The following is a 15,834-nucleotide window of genomic DNA, read 5'->3' on the forward strand; positions in this document are numbered from 1 at the left end:
TGATACAACATTTAGGCCATAATGTCAAACCTTAGATATTCAAGATCCCAGCACAATGCTTTATATCTTACCTTTCTAAAGTGTCTGGGCTCCATACTTCCAACCAGCATTTAGTTATCATTCTGATCCTCAAATGAAAACAAAGAGGTGCTCAGAGATCACCAAGGTAACAGGACAGAGATTAGAAAACACTCACTTGGGGTCGGTGATTCTCAGAATTTCTCTGCAAAGCCGACCAATGAACGTCACAGATTCATCGGCCGTTTGGAATTTGGGGATGGGAATGCGGGTGGACTGGTACATGCTCTGCCAGTCTAGAATCTACAAGAAAAAAGAGCATCTGTTAATCAGACATGAAAATCTCAACCAAAACCTTGCCCTTTACCTGGTTCATCAAGTTATCGCTGAAGGGCATTTTAAAAATGTTTTAATTTAAATAACTGGGTCCAACCCATAATCCAAGTGAAAGACTGATTTGAAAATTCAAAGCACGCCAAGAAAATATTTAGGGTTTGGTTAAAGGTCTAAATCAATTTTAATTGCCAAGAACCCAGAGCACATTTTGGAAAATGTGTTTTCCCTGACGATTGTAATCTGTCCCTATTTGTGTCAACAGAAATTTAATTCTCCAGTGTTAATGTTAACCTATCATTCTCTTTCAGAGGCGGACAGACCTGCTGTAAGTTTCCAGTATTCGGTTTTATCCATTAGTTTTCCAGCATTCCTAATTTTTCTTTTTTATTTCTCAATGTTATGATTACAGTCTTGGGTCACACCCCTCACCTACCCGTCTCCATATCTGTAGATTGCAATATGTAACCAAAAGACCGGAGTTATACCACAAACTGTGCACCAAGCCAAGGTCAATGACAAAGAAGCTCTGCACACGTGCGCTTGGAGGTACGCACAGAGCTCTGCTCCCCAGGGGCTATGTTCAATGTTAGGAAAGCGTGTTCAGTTTATTATTTAAAATTCAAAAGATTGAAAATAAAATAAGTTTATCGAGTGCCCAGGAATTCCAACAGATTTCAAAAATGTAGCGTCAACCAGGCTGGAATTACTCTGCATCCAGTGTGAACGCAAACTGGTGCGAGATGGTCTTCTTGTGGGGATCTCACACCATTTGGCTTTCATGTACTTGGGCGATACTGCAACTTTAGCATCAACATATAGCTGAAACCTTTTTGCATCGACACAAAAGTGCACCTATTACACAAGTTGTCTTTTTTTTTTAAATGAATTTTTAAAAACTTAAAAAGGGAATTAAAAGGGTCCGAATCATATAGGTACATAGGGATTGCTGGACAAAAAAAGACCACGGTCCAGCTAGTCCCCCTTCTACCATCCCAGTAGTCACATGATGGAGCTGTTGACCCATCTTGGTAATCAACAATTGGTCTACAGCAGACCCAGAAATGACATGAGGAAAACCTCACTGGTGGAAAGCTTTGGGAACCACATGTCAAAGTCACCTTTACCCTCCCAAGGATGCTGCGCTTCTCACGCCTCAAATTAGTCAAAATATTATTTTCTTTAAGCAATCTATCTAATTTGTAATATTTCAAAAATTTCGTTAAGCATAACGCACTCACAATTACAATTGGACATGTAGTAATTCAAAACCAGAGGTTAGATGTAATGCAAAGCATGGCAAAATACTAGCAACAATATTTTTTAAACCCTGTAACAAAAGAATCAAACTAGTAAAAGCTACTGTTCTTACTTTAAAAGTCCTGCAGGTTGAAATATAAATGTCTAGCACTAAAATAAGAGTTCTGTTCGCTATTTTACCTGTAGCTGGACACCCAAGAACAATGATGAGCACAAATACTCAAACTGAAATTAGTACTGTAGCATTTCCGGCTGGGAGGTGGTTGGGAGAATGGAGGAAAGACACACCTAACAGTGCCTGTTGCTTTCAGGTGGGTGCACTGGCTACAACCTGCCTTGGCTACAGAAGTGTCTGGCCAGGTAGACAGAAGAAGGGGAGAATATGACAGGGAAAATAGGGCAGAAGAAGTCAAAACATTTTAAAAAGCAAAAAAAAAGATACAAGTTGACATGAATCAACTGAGTGGCCTGCGGGTGGCACTGTCCAGGAAGAGTATAAATACTCAGGCAGAGGCCCAGCTTGCGCAGGACATTCTTAACAGGAACTAGTGAAGGACACAACTAGACCTCCATGTTGTAAAACAGTTGATTAAAGCTTTGTTTAACACTTAGACCAAGTGCCTAGTAGTTTTCTTGCGTCACAAGTAGTTATGCTAATTTACATATTCTCAAAGAGTTACCTTCGTCCTCAGGAAATTATTGCACTCTTGCTCCACATTGTAGTTGATAATTCGAGACACCTCCTCCTGCCATATCTTCAGCCCGTAGATGCTGACGTAATCTTGTATGTATTCGAACGAACGGTAGAATCCATCCATTGTGGCAGCCATCTCTTTCAGTTTGGGCATCAGTTCACTAGTCTGTGTTAAAGGAACGCAAACTGTTTGAAGCTTTTAAAACACACTTTCACCATAAATCAGTATGACTAACAGCACGTCTCAGCTAGATTGTCAGCAAAATTCTTACATACTGTACACTTAAAGCTAGAAATTCTGAATAATGAGCAATTTAGAATGCAATCGAAAGCCAAGATAGTTCTAAAGCCTGTACCCAACAGCAGTAGGTTCCATAAAACGTGGGACAGCTTTCTGAAATAAAAATTTCACTGAACTACACAATGAGATGCAAGAACAGTAAATGATGATCTCACTGTGCCCAGCTTCCTTTTCCCGGTTTATGGGTCTCCACCCAAATGTTAACTTGAATTTTCTCTTTTCAGACCCATGTAGGGCGGCTTCCAATGTGCCTATAACTTTCACACTCTAGATGTTGAAATCCAATGGCGCATACATTTGGTGTGAGGCTGTCACACCTTCAGGATATGGAGTGACCAGTCAGTGAAGACCAGAGCCCTCAACAGTTTTCCCTTGTCATCACAAATCTAACTCACAGCTTGGGCCTGGGTCTTGGGCCTATATAAGGAAACCCTTCCTCTGCATGGCCAGAAGTTCTGAAGCATGAAGTAGTAGCACTCGGCATAATTGTCATATCCTCTCACCTTAGCTTTAGGGTTAAATATTATCCCTTTGTGAAGCGCCAAGGCAACCCTTTTGACCAATTCCTTCCGAATCCCATCTTCTAACAACTGCTTCGGATCCACCTATTTAAAAAAAATGCAACACAAAAGGGATTTTTAATTCATACAAAGCCTCTTTTAGACCTGAGCTCGTCTGGAAAAAAAAGCAGAGAATCTAAATTTCCCTGAAAAAGCTTCTCTTACCCTCAGCATCCACTTTATATTTAAAAAAAAATCCCAACAAGCAAATCTGACTAAATATCTGGTTAATAGATTAGAAAAAAGAGCAAAAATGAAAACAATGATGTTGAGAAGTTGCAGGGAAACCATATTGAAGGTATTGCTCAGTCCAAATGTGAGACAACTGAATTGATGTGGGCATTGTTGCGCTACCTCATAATGCTGAGATTTATGGATGGTGATGCAGCTTTTTCAAATTGCCGGGTTCTGCAACACTCATCAGTCAGCTCCACCGATGAAACATCCTATTTTTTCCATTTATTCTTAAAAAATTTATTGTTCCACAGATTTTTTTTATTTTTTTAAAAAGGCAGCTGAACGGAATTACTGATGTACGGTCTGAATAGCATTTCTGCTTCAGAAAGCTAAAGACCACCTTTTAAAGATGAATGAAGAAACATCGTGATTCTGAACATTTCCCCAAATAAAATGCATTATTTTCCAATTGAGGTTTTAAAAAAAGATTAAAATGTATTTTATAACTTTCCCTCACTATTCAGTCAAAAGGCAACCTGCCTCCAAGCTTCTCTTGCCCTGTAAGTGGTTGTTAGGAAGTGCATGAAAACTGCTGTGCAAATCTCAGTTTTTCCGCCCTCCCTGTAACAAAGCACTCTGCCTCTGCTCAGCATCGCTCTCTGGTGATCAGGAACTCACTGCGCAAGGAACTGCTACAAGTCCACACACCATCATAAGTGGCACAGCACACTGCAGCTCCAGCGTGCAACGTCACCCTATAATTAGCTACTTCAGTGGAATCTGAGACATATCGGTCTTTCACTGTTGAGTGTTGTTTTGAAGCCAGCAGCTGCGAGAACGGCAAGATTAGAAAAAGCATTTAATCCAACATAACATGGTGTGGGAGTATGGAGTTGTGCAGTCAGGGGTGGCACAACATCATTTTCCACTGCAAGATGACCAAGGAATAAGAATCATTCAACTAAAATGACAGTACATTTTGGGGTACTCGCTATTGAATTCTCTCCACTGCAGAATGGAACCAAAACCTGATGAAGCAGCACAATGAGAAGCAGAACTAAAGCCGACAGCGGGATCAGACTTTATTCTGAAAAAGCGGAGAAGAACAGTATTTTTTCTTTTTAAAAAAAAGTTTGTTTTACCATCAACAATGTTAAAATCGAAACCAGTTATAAGTTACTGTTACTGTATAAAGCACAGGATTGTGGCTCCAATACACATTTTGTCAGCCCGATATGAATTATGTGCATTTCACACATAGTGGGATCCAAAAAGGAATTTGATGCAATCAGCAAGTGTGTTGTTGCTGCTGCAATGGCTGGCTTCACTGAATGCCCAGCCTGGAAAGCACGCTTCCGAAAATTTACAACATCAAGGCACAACAGGAAATATTCATCCAATCCTAGTTCAGACCACAATTTGTGGTTCGAAGTGGCAGGATACCACAAGCACATTCTTCTGTTCTTCCGCTGTCTTTTTATTGACTCACTTTAGATGATCCTTTACATCGGGGAAAGGGTTCCTCCATTAAGCAGCTTGCAGGTCATTCAAGTCAACAAACTCCTCTTGGTGGTAAAAGCACCCGTTATGTCCTTTCCCTTTTCCGTCCCCTCTTCCACATTTCAGTGCTGAAGAAGGATCGACACCCAAAGCATTAACCTGTCTATCCTCGTCACAGATGCTGACCGACATGCTGGGTTAATTCAGCATTTCGAGGTTTTTTTTTTTCCCCCCTTTCGATTAGCAAATACATTGACCTCTTCAAAAGAGGAACAAGCCAATAGTGCAAGTAAAGTATCGCAACACATTTTTGATTTGTCTGCAGATGACATTGCGAAAGCCTAGCAGGCGCCTTCATTACTCCCATCCGAAAAAATCCAACAAACAATATGGAGGGACAGGAAGCAACATTTTTGTCTTGCGCTACAGCTCAACCCAAGACAGTCCCAAAAGTCACAACTATGGTGTTCAAGTGTCATGAGGGACTGAAATTGTATACATTAGAAAGACACAGATGCAGCACGGTTCAGGCAGCAAGAAAAGCTACTGGGTACCTTCTGCAACCCAGCACAGGCTGTAGTTGTGGAGTAACCCAACTGAAAATGGTGATCTCATCTCCTGGCCTAAAAAATACCCTACATCAAAAGCAGAATTGACACTTTTTCGATGCAACCACCATTAACCAGTAGAACCATTAATATCTTGGGGCAAATTAACACAATGGCCCTGATATTTACGGGGAGGCGGGCAGGGAATGGGGTAGTGTGGAGGAAACCCAGCAAGGCCGGGGACGCGGAGGACCTGCTGAACTTAATGGGAGCACCACATTATAATTTTTTTTCTTCAGTTTCCCGCCCGGCAGCCAGGCAAATTGACAGGCTGGCCAGCTGCCGGGCAACAAAACCAGCGGCTGGAGGACCCTTGGGGACGGTCCGTGGCAATTGTGATCCCGGTACAGACTGCAGATTGGGGTGGGGGGGTGGAGGGGAAGGTCGTTGATCGTGACAGGGCTAGAAAGAGGTAGCAGGCTTCCTTGAGAGGGCAGTGTCCTAGGCCCAACCATCTTCATCTGCTTCATCAATGACCTTCCCTCCATAATAGGGTCAATAAGTGGCAAGTAACATTTGCACCACACAAGTGCCAGGCAATGACTACCTCCAACAAGAGACTCTAACCACTGCCCCTTGACACTCAACAGCATTACCATCACCAAATCCCCCACCATCAACATCCTGGGGGTCACCATTGACCAGAAACTTCACTGGACAGCCACATAAATAGTGTGGCAATAACAGGTCAGAGGCTGGGTATTCTGCAGCAAGTGTCTCACCTTCCGACTCCCCAAAGCCTTTTCACCATCTACAAGGCACAAGTCAGGAGTATGATGGAATACTCGCCACTTGACTGGACGAGTGCAGCTCCAACCCTCAAGGCGCTCGACACCATCCAGGACAAAGCAGCCGCTTGATTGGCACCCCATCCAGCACCTTAAACATTCACTCCCTCCACCACCAGCGCACCATCTCTGCAGTGTGTACCATCTACAAGATGCACTGCAGCAACTTGCCAAGGCTTCTACAACAGCACCTCCCAAACCCGAGACCTCTACCACGTAGAAGGACAAGGGCAGAAGGTGCATGGGAACCCACCACCTCCAAGTCACGCACTATCCTGATTTGGAAATTTATCACCCTTCTGGGTCAAAATCCTGGAACTCCCTCCCTAACAGCACTGTGGGAGTACCTTCACCACACAGACTGCAGCGGTTCAAGAAGGCGGCTCACCACCAGGGCAATTAGGGATGGGCAATAAACGCTGGCCTTGCCTCTAGACCTGACTATTCCAATGCACTCCTGGCCGGCCTACCAACTTCTACCCTACATAAACACGAGTACATCCAAAACTCTGCTGCCTGTATTCTAACTTGCACCAAGTCCCATTCACCCATCATCCCTGTGCTCGCTAACCTACATTGGCTCCTGGCCTGGCAATGCTTCAATTCTAAAATCTCATCCTTATTTTCAAGTTTTTCCATGACCTCGTCCCTCCCTATCTCTGTAACCTCCTCCAGCCCTACAACCCTTCAAGATCTCTGCGCTCCTCCAAATCTGGCCTCTTGTGAATCCCCGATTTTCCTTGCTCCACCATTGGCAGCTGTGCCTTCAGCTGCCTAGGCCCTAAACTCGAATTCCCTCCCTAAACCGCTCTGCCTCTCTCCTCTTCTAAGACGCTCCTTAAAACCTACCTCTTTGACCAAGCTTTTGGCCATCTGTCCTAATATCTCCTGTTGTGGCTCGGTTTCAAATTTTGGTTGATAACGCCCGTGAAGGGCCTTGGGATGCTTTACTACGTTAAAGGCGCTAGATAAATGCAATTTGTTGTTGTTGTAGTATGCAAAAACAAAAGCCAGCTCTCATAGCAAGCATCCGCACACCCTATGAACCAAAGTGTGACCTCACACACAAAATAAGCTGGGCTAGCATACCCTGCGCAAACAACAGACCCAATTATTAGCTCTAGATTCAGACTTGGGATTCTCATTACGCATACACGTCTCTTCAGAAGATGATCACTATGAGTCACCCCACACACTAAAACTACAAAAAACAGGTTTATTCACAAAATAGGTGTCATTTATACTAGCAATACAACCTGTTCTCAAATTCAAACAGTAGATTTGAAAGGGTTAAACAAACAAAATCAACTGAATTTTTAAAAATCTGCTTGCTGTGAAAATCTTTCCAGACAAAAGTTAGACTGACAATTTCTTGTTGGGGATCAGGTATTGCTAACTTAATGGTTACAGTCTTACTTAGAATTACATAGGCACTCCTACCTAGAATTTGCATCATGAATCCGTCTGTTACAGCAAGGTCAAACTGTAAATAACTGATTGACCAGAAGTGTCCAACCCCTACACTCCGAACAGCCTTTGAAATACAATCCTGCCTTTTAGAAGGCAACCTGTGATTTCAAGGCATTTTTCTTGTACAATGCACAGCCAGTTCCATAACACATACACAAAGGTATGCCAATAGACAACCGTGGTGTCTGATTAGATTATAACATTACTTAATAGTGATACAAGTCAATTGTTGCTACCATTTAGATGATTGCTAGTAATCCCATATTGGCTTGATTGACTTCTTTTTGATATGCTTCAGTCAAGGCTAGCAAAATCCATGCCAGTTTCCCAGCATGCAGTTGTGGAAACCATTTTGAGGGCGGTATCTTTCTTAAAGTAGCTTATTTTAAGTCAAGTAATGTAGTATAAACTCTGGGTAGAAATGGCCCATTTTCAAGATCTGAAACAGAGCTGAAGACTTACACTTGGAAAGCAAAAATGCAGATAAGCTCCAATTACAAGATAACCTTGAAAATACATTAAAAGCACAAAGTATTGGTAATGGAAGAGTTCAGGTGTAGAAAATTTGTGGGGTTTAATTTCCTGCTTCCTATTTCCAGTCAGTCACGTAGGACTGTACACAGGGTGGCACAGTGCCAGAGTGGTGGAATTCATGTGCAGTTCCTGATCTCAATCGCATTACTGTGGAGAGGCTTCAAGCAAAAGTCAAGCACTGGCCTTATAGGTGAGAGAAGAAAAGTCGTCACAAACTCCTCCTTTACACCTCCCTGTGGCTAGTTTCAGTCACAATAGAAAAGGCCTGGATGCTGGCTGCCCACCTGTCTACTTAACTGCAGGAAACATCACTTCGCCAAATGTATGTGGAAACACCTCAACCTTCCCCCTCAACAAAAGCAACCAAACAAACAGAAAGCACGTGGAAACATCAGTGATGGCATACCATCAATTCATTTTCTATTAAATCAATTCATAATTTTAAAAAAAATAGTATTTTCAAAGGTAAATGAAAATACTTGCAACAGAAAACAATTAAACAAATTATTATTGAAGGAAATGTCAAAATGTAAAGCAGGAAGCAATCTCCATTAATACACTTTTTTTTTTTTTTTAAATAGCTGCTTGACTAATGTAAACCTGGATCAGAATTTGCAATTTTTCCACAACCATTTTACTGTAAACTGTAGATACATTGGAGTTGGAAAGACCACAAACATGTGCAAATGCCAAAACAATGAGTGGTATTTATGTTTGAGAAACCTAAATGTAAAAAAACCCCGTGACTCAAACATAGCTCCAAACATTTCCACTTGCCTTGATGATGCCAACAAGGGTAGTCTTCATCATGAGAATGCCTTCAGTGAAAATTGATATTGCATGAGTGAGCCGAGCAACCTTTGAGTGAAGAGGGTACAAAAGAAAATAGTAATACAACAACAACAATTTATATAGCGCCTTTAACGTAGTAAAGCGTCCCAAGGCGCTGCACAGGAGTATTTTAAGACAAAAAATTTGACACCGATCCACAAGAATAAATTAGGGCAGGTGACCAAAAGCTTGGTCAAAGAGGTAGGTTTTAAGGAGCGTCTTAAAGGAGGAAAGAGAGGTAGCGAGGCAGAGAGGCGGTGAGGTTTAGGGAGGGAATTCCAGAGCTTAGGGCAGAGGCAACAGAAGGCATGGCCACCAGTGGTTGAGCGATTATAATCAGGGATGCTCAAGAGGGCAGAATTAGAGGAGCGCAGATATCTTGGGAGGCTGTGGGGCTGGAGGAGACTACAGAGATAGGGAGGGACGAGATCATGGAGGGATTTGAAAACAAGGATGAGAATTCTGAAATCGAGGTGCTGCTTAACCGGGTGCCACTGTAGGTCAGCGAGCACAGGGGTGATGGGTGAACGGATAATGATAAAAAGATAATAAACAAACAATTTTCTTTAGGGCTTTTAAGGCACATCAGTTGGTAACACATTCGCCAGTGGTTTGTGCTTCCGAAGCCCAGTCCAAGACCCTAGCCCATAAACAAGACCGACAGTTTAGTGCAGCACTGTAGGGCTTTGTCAAACGAGATGTTAGCCATGTCGGTAGATGTGGATGGGATACGTTCTCCCTTTATTAAATATGCACTGCATTCATGAAAAGCTGACCAGCACTCCTTTTGTTGTTTAAGGAGGGAGAGGATCAGGAAATGCAGTGAGTCATTGTTATTATGAGATCACCTGCAAATGGCGTGACGTGTCTGCACATTATGTTGTGTTTGTGAACAAAAAAAGTGTCAAACACCTTATGAAGATTGAGCCCCTTTAATATATATATATTTTTTTAATGCACAAGGCACGAAAACAGCAGAGGCCACTTGGCAGACAAACTGCCTTAACGGCCATGCCTTCAATGCCACCACATAAAAGTTTTTGATGCTGTTCTCACCACCCTCCTTACACGCTACACCAGCCCAACTGAGCAAGCACTCTGCACCATGGTTTGCATTCAGGCAAGTCCAATGGCTATTGTAGTCTCTGACCCATCCAAAATCCATTGTGCCCTCATACCTCATATCTTGCACCAAGCTGGGCATAGTCCTTCAGCTTGTCTTTATCCAGTCGAGTTGGCACTTCCATAATGTTGTGCGTTTGGAGCTTGATAATCTTTGCCAAGGATGTAAACATGCTCTCTGGAATAATCTGCAAAACCTACAACACCACACAAGAATGTTTTATTTTAAAAGATAATACTGTTACGTTTTTCAGTTTTATCACTGCAAAGAGTAAAAAGTAACAGGCAAGTTGCATTTGGTTAAAGGCAAGGTTTTCCATTTATATTACAGTACTATGTTGCTCAAAAAATTCAACTCAAAAGGTTGAGTTAATGCTTAATTAAACTGACACGAAACACTAAATTTGATGGAATTAAAACACGAAACAAACACATAACTGTGCACTGAACCAATGCAAAACGAGATACATTAGATGGGATGAAAGTGTCTGTTGAAGCAATACAAAGCAGCATCAGCTTGAATTTATATACCCCATGAACAGAAAATATGTTTCATGGTGCTTCAGAGGTCATTGAGTCATAATGGCACAGAAGGCGGTCATTCGGCCCATCGAGTCCGTGCCAGCTCTCTGTAGAGCAATCCAGTCAGTCCCATTCCCCAGCTCTATCCCCGTAGCCCTGCGAGTTTAATTCCCTCAAGTGCCTATCCAGTCTCCCCTTGAAAACTTTGTGTCTCCGCTTCCACCACTTCCGTCGGCAGCGAGTTCCAGGTCCTCACCAATCGCTGCGTAAAAAAGTTTTTCCTCACTTCCCCCCTGTATCCCTTGCCCAAAACCTTAAATCTGTGTCCCCTAGTCCTTGTACCATCAACTAGTGGGAACAGCCTTTCCCCGTCTAGCCTATCCAATCCCGTCATAATCTTGTACACCTCCATCAAATCACCCCTCAGCCTCCTTTCCTCTAATGAAAACAAATCCAGCTTCTCCAACTTGTCCTTGTAGCCAAGATCCCCCATCCCCAGAACCATTCTGGGAAATCTCTGCACCCTCAAGGGCCTTACATCCTTCCTAAAGTGTGGTGACCAGAATTGGATGCAATCCTCCAGCTGTGGCCTAACCAGCGCTTTATAAAGGTTCAGCATAACTTCTCTACTTTTGTACTCAATACCTCTATTTATGAAGCCCAAGATCCCATATGCTTTGCTAACCACTCAATATGTCCTGCCACCTTCAGGGACCTATGCACATTAACTCCCAGGTCACTTTGTCCCTGTACACTCTTTAAAACTGTGCCATTAAGTGTATATTGCCTCTCCCTGTTCCTTCTGCCAAAATGCATCACCTCACACTTCTCTGTATTAAATTCCATCTGCCACTTGCCTGCCCATTCTGCTAGCCTTTCTGTGTCCTGTTGCAGTTGATTGGTATCATCCTCACTTTTTGCCATACCCCCAAGTTTGGTGTCATCAGCAAATTTAGCCATTCTACTCTGTATTCCAATATCCAAGTCATTTATATATATCAAAAAAAGCAGTGGCCCCAGCACTGACCCTTGGGGAACACTATTGTCTACCATCCTCCAGTCTGAAAAGCACCATTTACCACAACTCACTGTTTTCTGTCCTTAAACCAGTTCCTTATCCAAGCTGCCACTGACCCACCTATTCCATGAGCCTGAATTTTTTTAACTGGCCTTCGATGTGGTACTTTGTCAAACGCCTTCCTAAAATCCATGTAGACAACATCCATTGTATTCCCTTCATCAATCCTCCCTGTTACTTCATCAAAAAATTCAAATGGATTAATCAAACACAATCTGCCTTTTACAAACTAGTGTTGGCTCTCCTTAATTAGCTTAAACCTCTCCAAATGCCCGTTAATTTTTCCTTGATTATTGTTTCTAAAACTTTACCCACCACTGATGTTAAACTGACCGGCCTGTAGTTATTAGGATTGTCCTTACACCCTTTCTTGAACAATGGTGTCACATTTGCCACTTTCCAATCCTCAGGCACCTCCCCCGCATCTAGGGAAGATTGGAAAATTATGGCAAGCCCTTCCGCTATCTCCTCCCCCAATTCCTTTAGCAACCTGGGATGCAAGCCCTCTGGACCAGGCAACCAGGTGTAGGGAAAAATGGACGCTGAACCAAAGGATAGATTAGGTGGGGCAACCAAAAGCTTGGTCAAAGGAGGGCGTTTTAAAGAAGTGTCTGAAAGGAGGAGAGGGGGAGGGGAGGGAAGAGTTGCAGTGAAGGTTGTAAGGAAATGGTTGAAGATGGCTTGGTTGTTGATTGAAACCACAGAATAGGCCACAGGAGATGGTGAGACTAGATGAATATGGGCGAGAGAATTTCTGTGGTGGGAAATAGAAATGTACAGCTCTGTGTTCAAAGTGCACAGCTAACTGGCATTAATTTAATACTTCAAAAAGTGAACATTTATCCCACAAGCTCACAAGACTCACCTTTCGAACATAGGCTACAAGCTCTCCGGAATAATACTGGGACACGCTCAGAAGGTCAGGACTATTGGCCTGATTTATTCGCATCAGTGGAAGATCAAGGGCTGATGCCAACTGAAACAACAGAACAAATCATCCACCAATATAAAACATTATTGGTCATAAAAACTCAGGCCTATTGACAATATTTAGAACAAATATCAGTTTCACATTCAAAAGATTAATTTTTAATTAATTCTCGGGATATGGCTGTCACTGACAAGGCCAGCATTTATTGCCCATCCCTAGTTGCCCTAGTAGGTGGCGGTGGACCTTAGATGAAAGAATCAAGTGCCATGTATCCATGTTTGCTGCTGACACTAAGTTAGGCGGCACAGCAAGTAGTGTAGATGGGAACAGAAGGTTGCAAAGGGACATTGATAGAGTGGGCAAAACCGTGGCAGATGGAGTTCAATGTAGGAAGTGTGAGATCATCCACTTTGGACCCAAGAAAGATCAGACAGGTAGACTTTGCAGTGGGTATGATTTCCGCATGCGTATGTGCTAAATCCTTGCAATGTCAAGGGACGCCTTGACAGATGATCCACACCGAAGGGGAAATACTAATTGCTGGTGCAGAATTGTGCTAATTGCCCACAAACTGCCCAGCAATGACGTCCGAAAATTTTACTGTTAGTGAAAGCAGGCGCAGGAGCCCGTTTCACATCTTAAAAGATCTAAGTATGGATATGGTGCACGTTTCGGTGGCGGAAACCTTTTTTTGTCAGTCAAGTTTAATATTAATTACTTGGGAAGTTAAATAAGAAAGTTAAATAAAGTGAACATTAATCTGATTTCAGTGACAAATTCTGTCCTTTCAACTCAAAAATGAACATATTGGCCCAGAAATTCGGGTCTCCACGGGTGAGTACACACGGGGTACTCACCCATAAGCCCAATGGAAGTGCCGGTTTCCTGCATGCACTGCGCATGCGCAGGAAACCAGCACTTCCGTTCCCCTGAAAGGAGGGGGTTAAGAGGTCGAACGCATGCGCAGGAGAGGCTGCGCGTGCGCATCAAACTTGCGTTTCTTTTGCAGGTTTTCCTGGGAGGCTAAGTCTCCAGAAGTTACACATATAAAAAGTAGTCGCAACGCCTGCTTTTTACAAGGTAAGTGGTGATTATAATTAAAACATTTTTTCCACAGGTTTATTATTTTTACTTTAAAAGAAAGGTAAGTTTATTTTTAGCCCCGTTAGAAAATTTAAAAAAATTTTCAAAAATTTAAATTGTTTAAAAGTTATTTCATGTAATTTATAGTTTATTTAAAAAATGTGACTTTTAAAAAATTTATTTGAAGATTTAGTGATGTTTTGGGGCTTGTAGTATTCATAAGTTTGACAGCCCTTCCTGTCAAACTTATGAATGAGGCATTCCCTGCTCCGATTGGCTCCCCATGGCCCACGTGATCCCAGGGGACGCATCGAACTAACTGCGCCCCTGGGATACGCAAGCACTGTGCGCCGGCAGTTGGAGCAGGCCCAGGATCGTAATTCCACGGGGGCCCACAGCTCAACGGCCGGCGCGCAAGGTAAGTGCAGGTCGGGGGCTTACACCCGCGGGAAGCTCCCGACCCGAATTTCTGGGCCAAACTATATAATGCCTCCAACAAGGAAAATAGATTTATCTATTACCAGTCTAAATGAAGTGTGAACAATATATTTTAATCCTGAAAATTAACATTGAATATATGGCTGGGAATCTCTTTCTGAAGTTCAACAGCATTACTTATAGGAGATATAAAACATTGTTACCGAGTGTCAAAACAGGAAGTTCTATCCATAGGGACTAATAAATTAAGAGTTTGGATGAAAAAACCCCCGCAAAATGCTGATATGAAATAAGTCCAAGTACCAGTTTAATTAAAAGTTTTAAGAATGCAATTTCAATGGAAGAGACTGAAAGAAGTTCTGTGGGCGTGGCTTAGTTTTGACAGATTTTGTGAGCGTGTCTTCCCTTACGCAGAGGCTGTACGCTGCGCTCCTGGCCTTTCTGACGTACTACGCTGCGCGCAACTCTGCAGCACCGAAGAAGAACAAGTCCCCGTTCTGGGCCTTGCACAAGCTAAGTTCGTATCCTTTTCATAGTCGACAGCGTACTCCGACCGCAAATTTTGGGCCAGAGTATTTTCTAAAGGGCGAGAAGGTCAGGACTGTGGAGGAGCAGAGAGCTTTAGGGGTCCATGTACAGAAATCACTATAAGCTAGTTGACAGGTACAAAAAATAATTTAAAAGGCTAATGGAATGTAGGCCTTTATCTCAAGAGGGCTGGAATACAAAGGGTGGATGTTACAGTTATATAAAGCTCTGGTTAGACCCCATCTGGAGGACTGCGTTCAGTTCTGGGCACTGGACCACAGGAAGGATTTATTGGCCTTGGAGACGTTGCGGTGCAGTGCAGATTCACCAGAATGGCACCGGGGATAAAAGGGCAAAAACATTAGAACCATATCCAAGTATAATATTCACCAGACTGATACCTGGGATGGCAGGAATGACGTATGAGGAGAGATTGGGTCGATTGGGCTTATACTCGCTGGAGTTTAAAAGAATGAGAGGGGATCTCATTGAAACATAAAATTCTAACAGGACTAGACGCAGGAAGGATGTTCCCGATGGCCAGGGAGTCCAGAACCAGGGGTCACAGTCTAAGGATAAGGGATAAGCCATTTAGGACAGAGATAAGGAGGAATTTCTTCACCCAGAGAGTGGTGAAACTGTGGAATTCTCTACCACAGAAGGCAGTAGAGGCCAATTCATTAAATATATTCAAGACGGAGTTAGATATATTTCTTAAGGCTAAAGGGATCAAGGGATATGGGGAGAAAGCAGGGACAGGGTATTGAATTTGGATGATCAGCCATGATCGCATTGAATGGCGGAGCAGGCTCGAGGGGCCAAATGGCCTACTCCTATCTTCTATGTATCTATGTAAAGAGCACAGTTTCCAAGCATAGCGCAGTGTGTTAGGAACATCAATGACCTGTGCAATAGACTGCTAAGACAAAGAGGATACCCGCGATTCACCACACAATGAGAAGCCAATCTCAGCCAAGCTGTCAGCAAAAGGCACGTTACAGCCATCAGTTGCTTCACCGCAACAAAGGAGGGAGAATCCGAGCACAAGTCACTCACTT

At 42.9% G+C, this 15,834-nt stretch overlaps 1 protein-coding gene across 1 annotated transcript in view; it reads right to left on the reverse strand.

Moving 5' to 3' along the window:
• Nucleotides 1-15,834, reverse strand: part of washc5 (WASH complex subunit 5) — a 59,784-nt gene that overhangs the window by 19,755 nt on the left and 24,195 nt on the right. The window contains exons 14-19 of the mRNA XM_085993574.1: nt 12,662-12,772; nt 10,253-10,393; nt 9,021-9,101; nt 3,110-3,211; nt 2,292-2,471; nt 197-321 (exon numbers count right to left, since the gene is read on the reverse strand). Of these exons, the coding sequence (XP_085849700.1) occupies nt 197-321; nt 2,292-2,471; nt 3,110-3,211; nt 9,021-9,101; nt 10,253-10,393; nt 12,662-12,772 (740 nt within the window). The remainder of the gene's footprint in view (nt 1-196; nt 322-2,291; nt 2,472-3,109; nt 3,212-9,020; nt 9,102-10,252; nt 10,394-12,661; nt 12,773-15,834) is intronic.

Source organism: Somniosus microcephalus, chromosome 7 (genome assembly GCF_052327205.1).
Source record: "Somniosus microcephalus isolate GS21.2 chromosome 7, FLI_Smic_1.0, whole genome shotgun sequence".
In the NCBI taxonomy this organism is placed as follows: domain Eukaryota; kingdom Metazoa; phylum Chordata; class Chondrichthyes; order Squaliformes; family Somniosidae; genus Somniosus; species Somniosus microcephalus.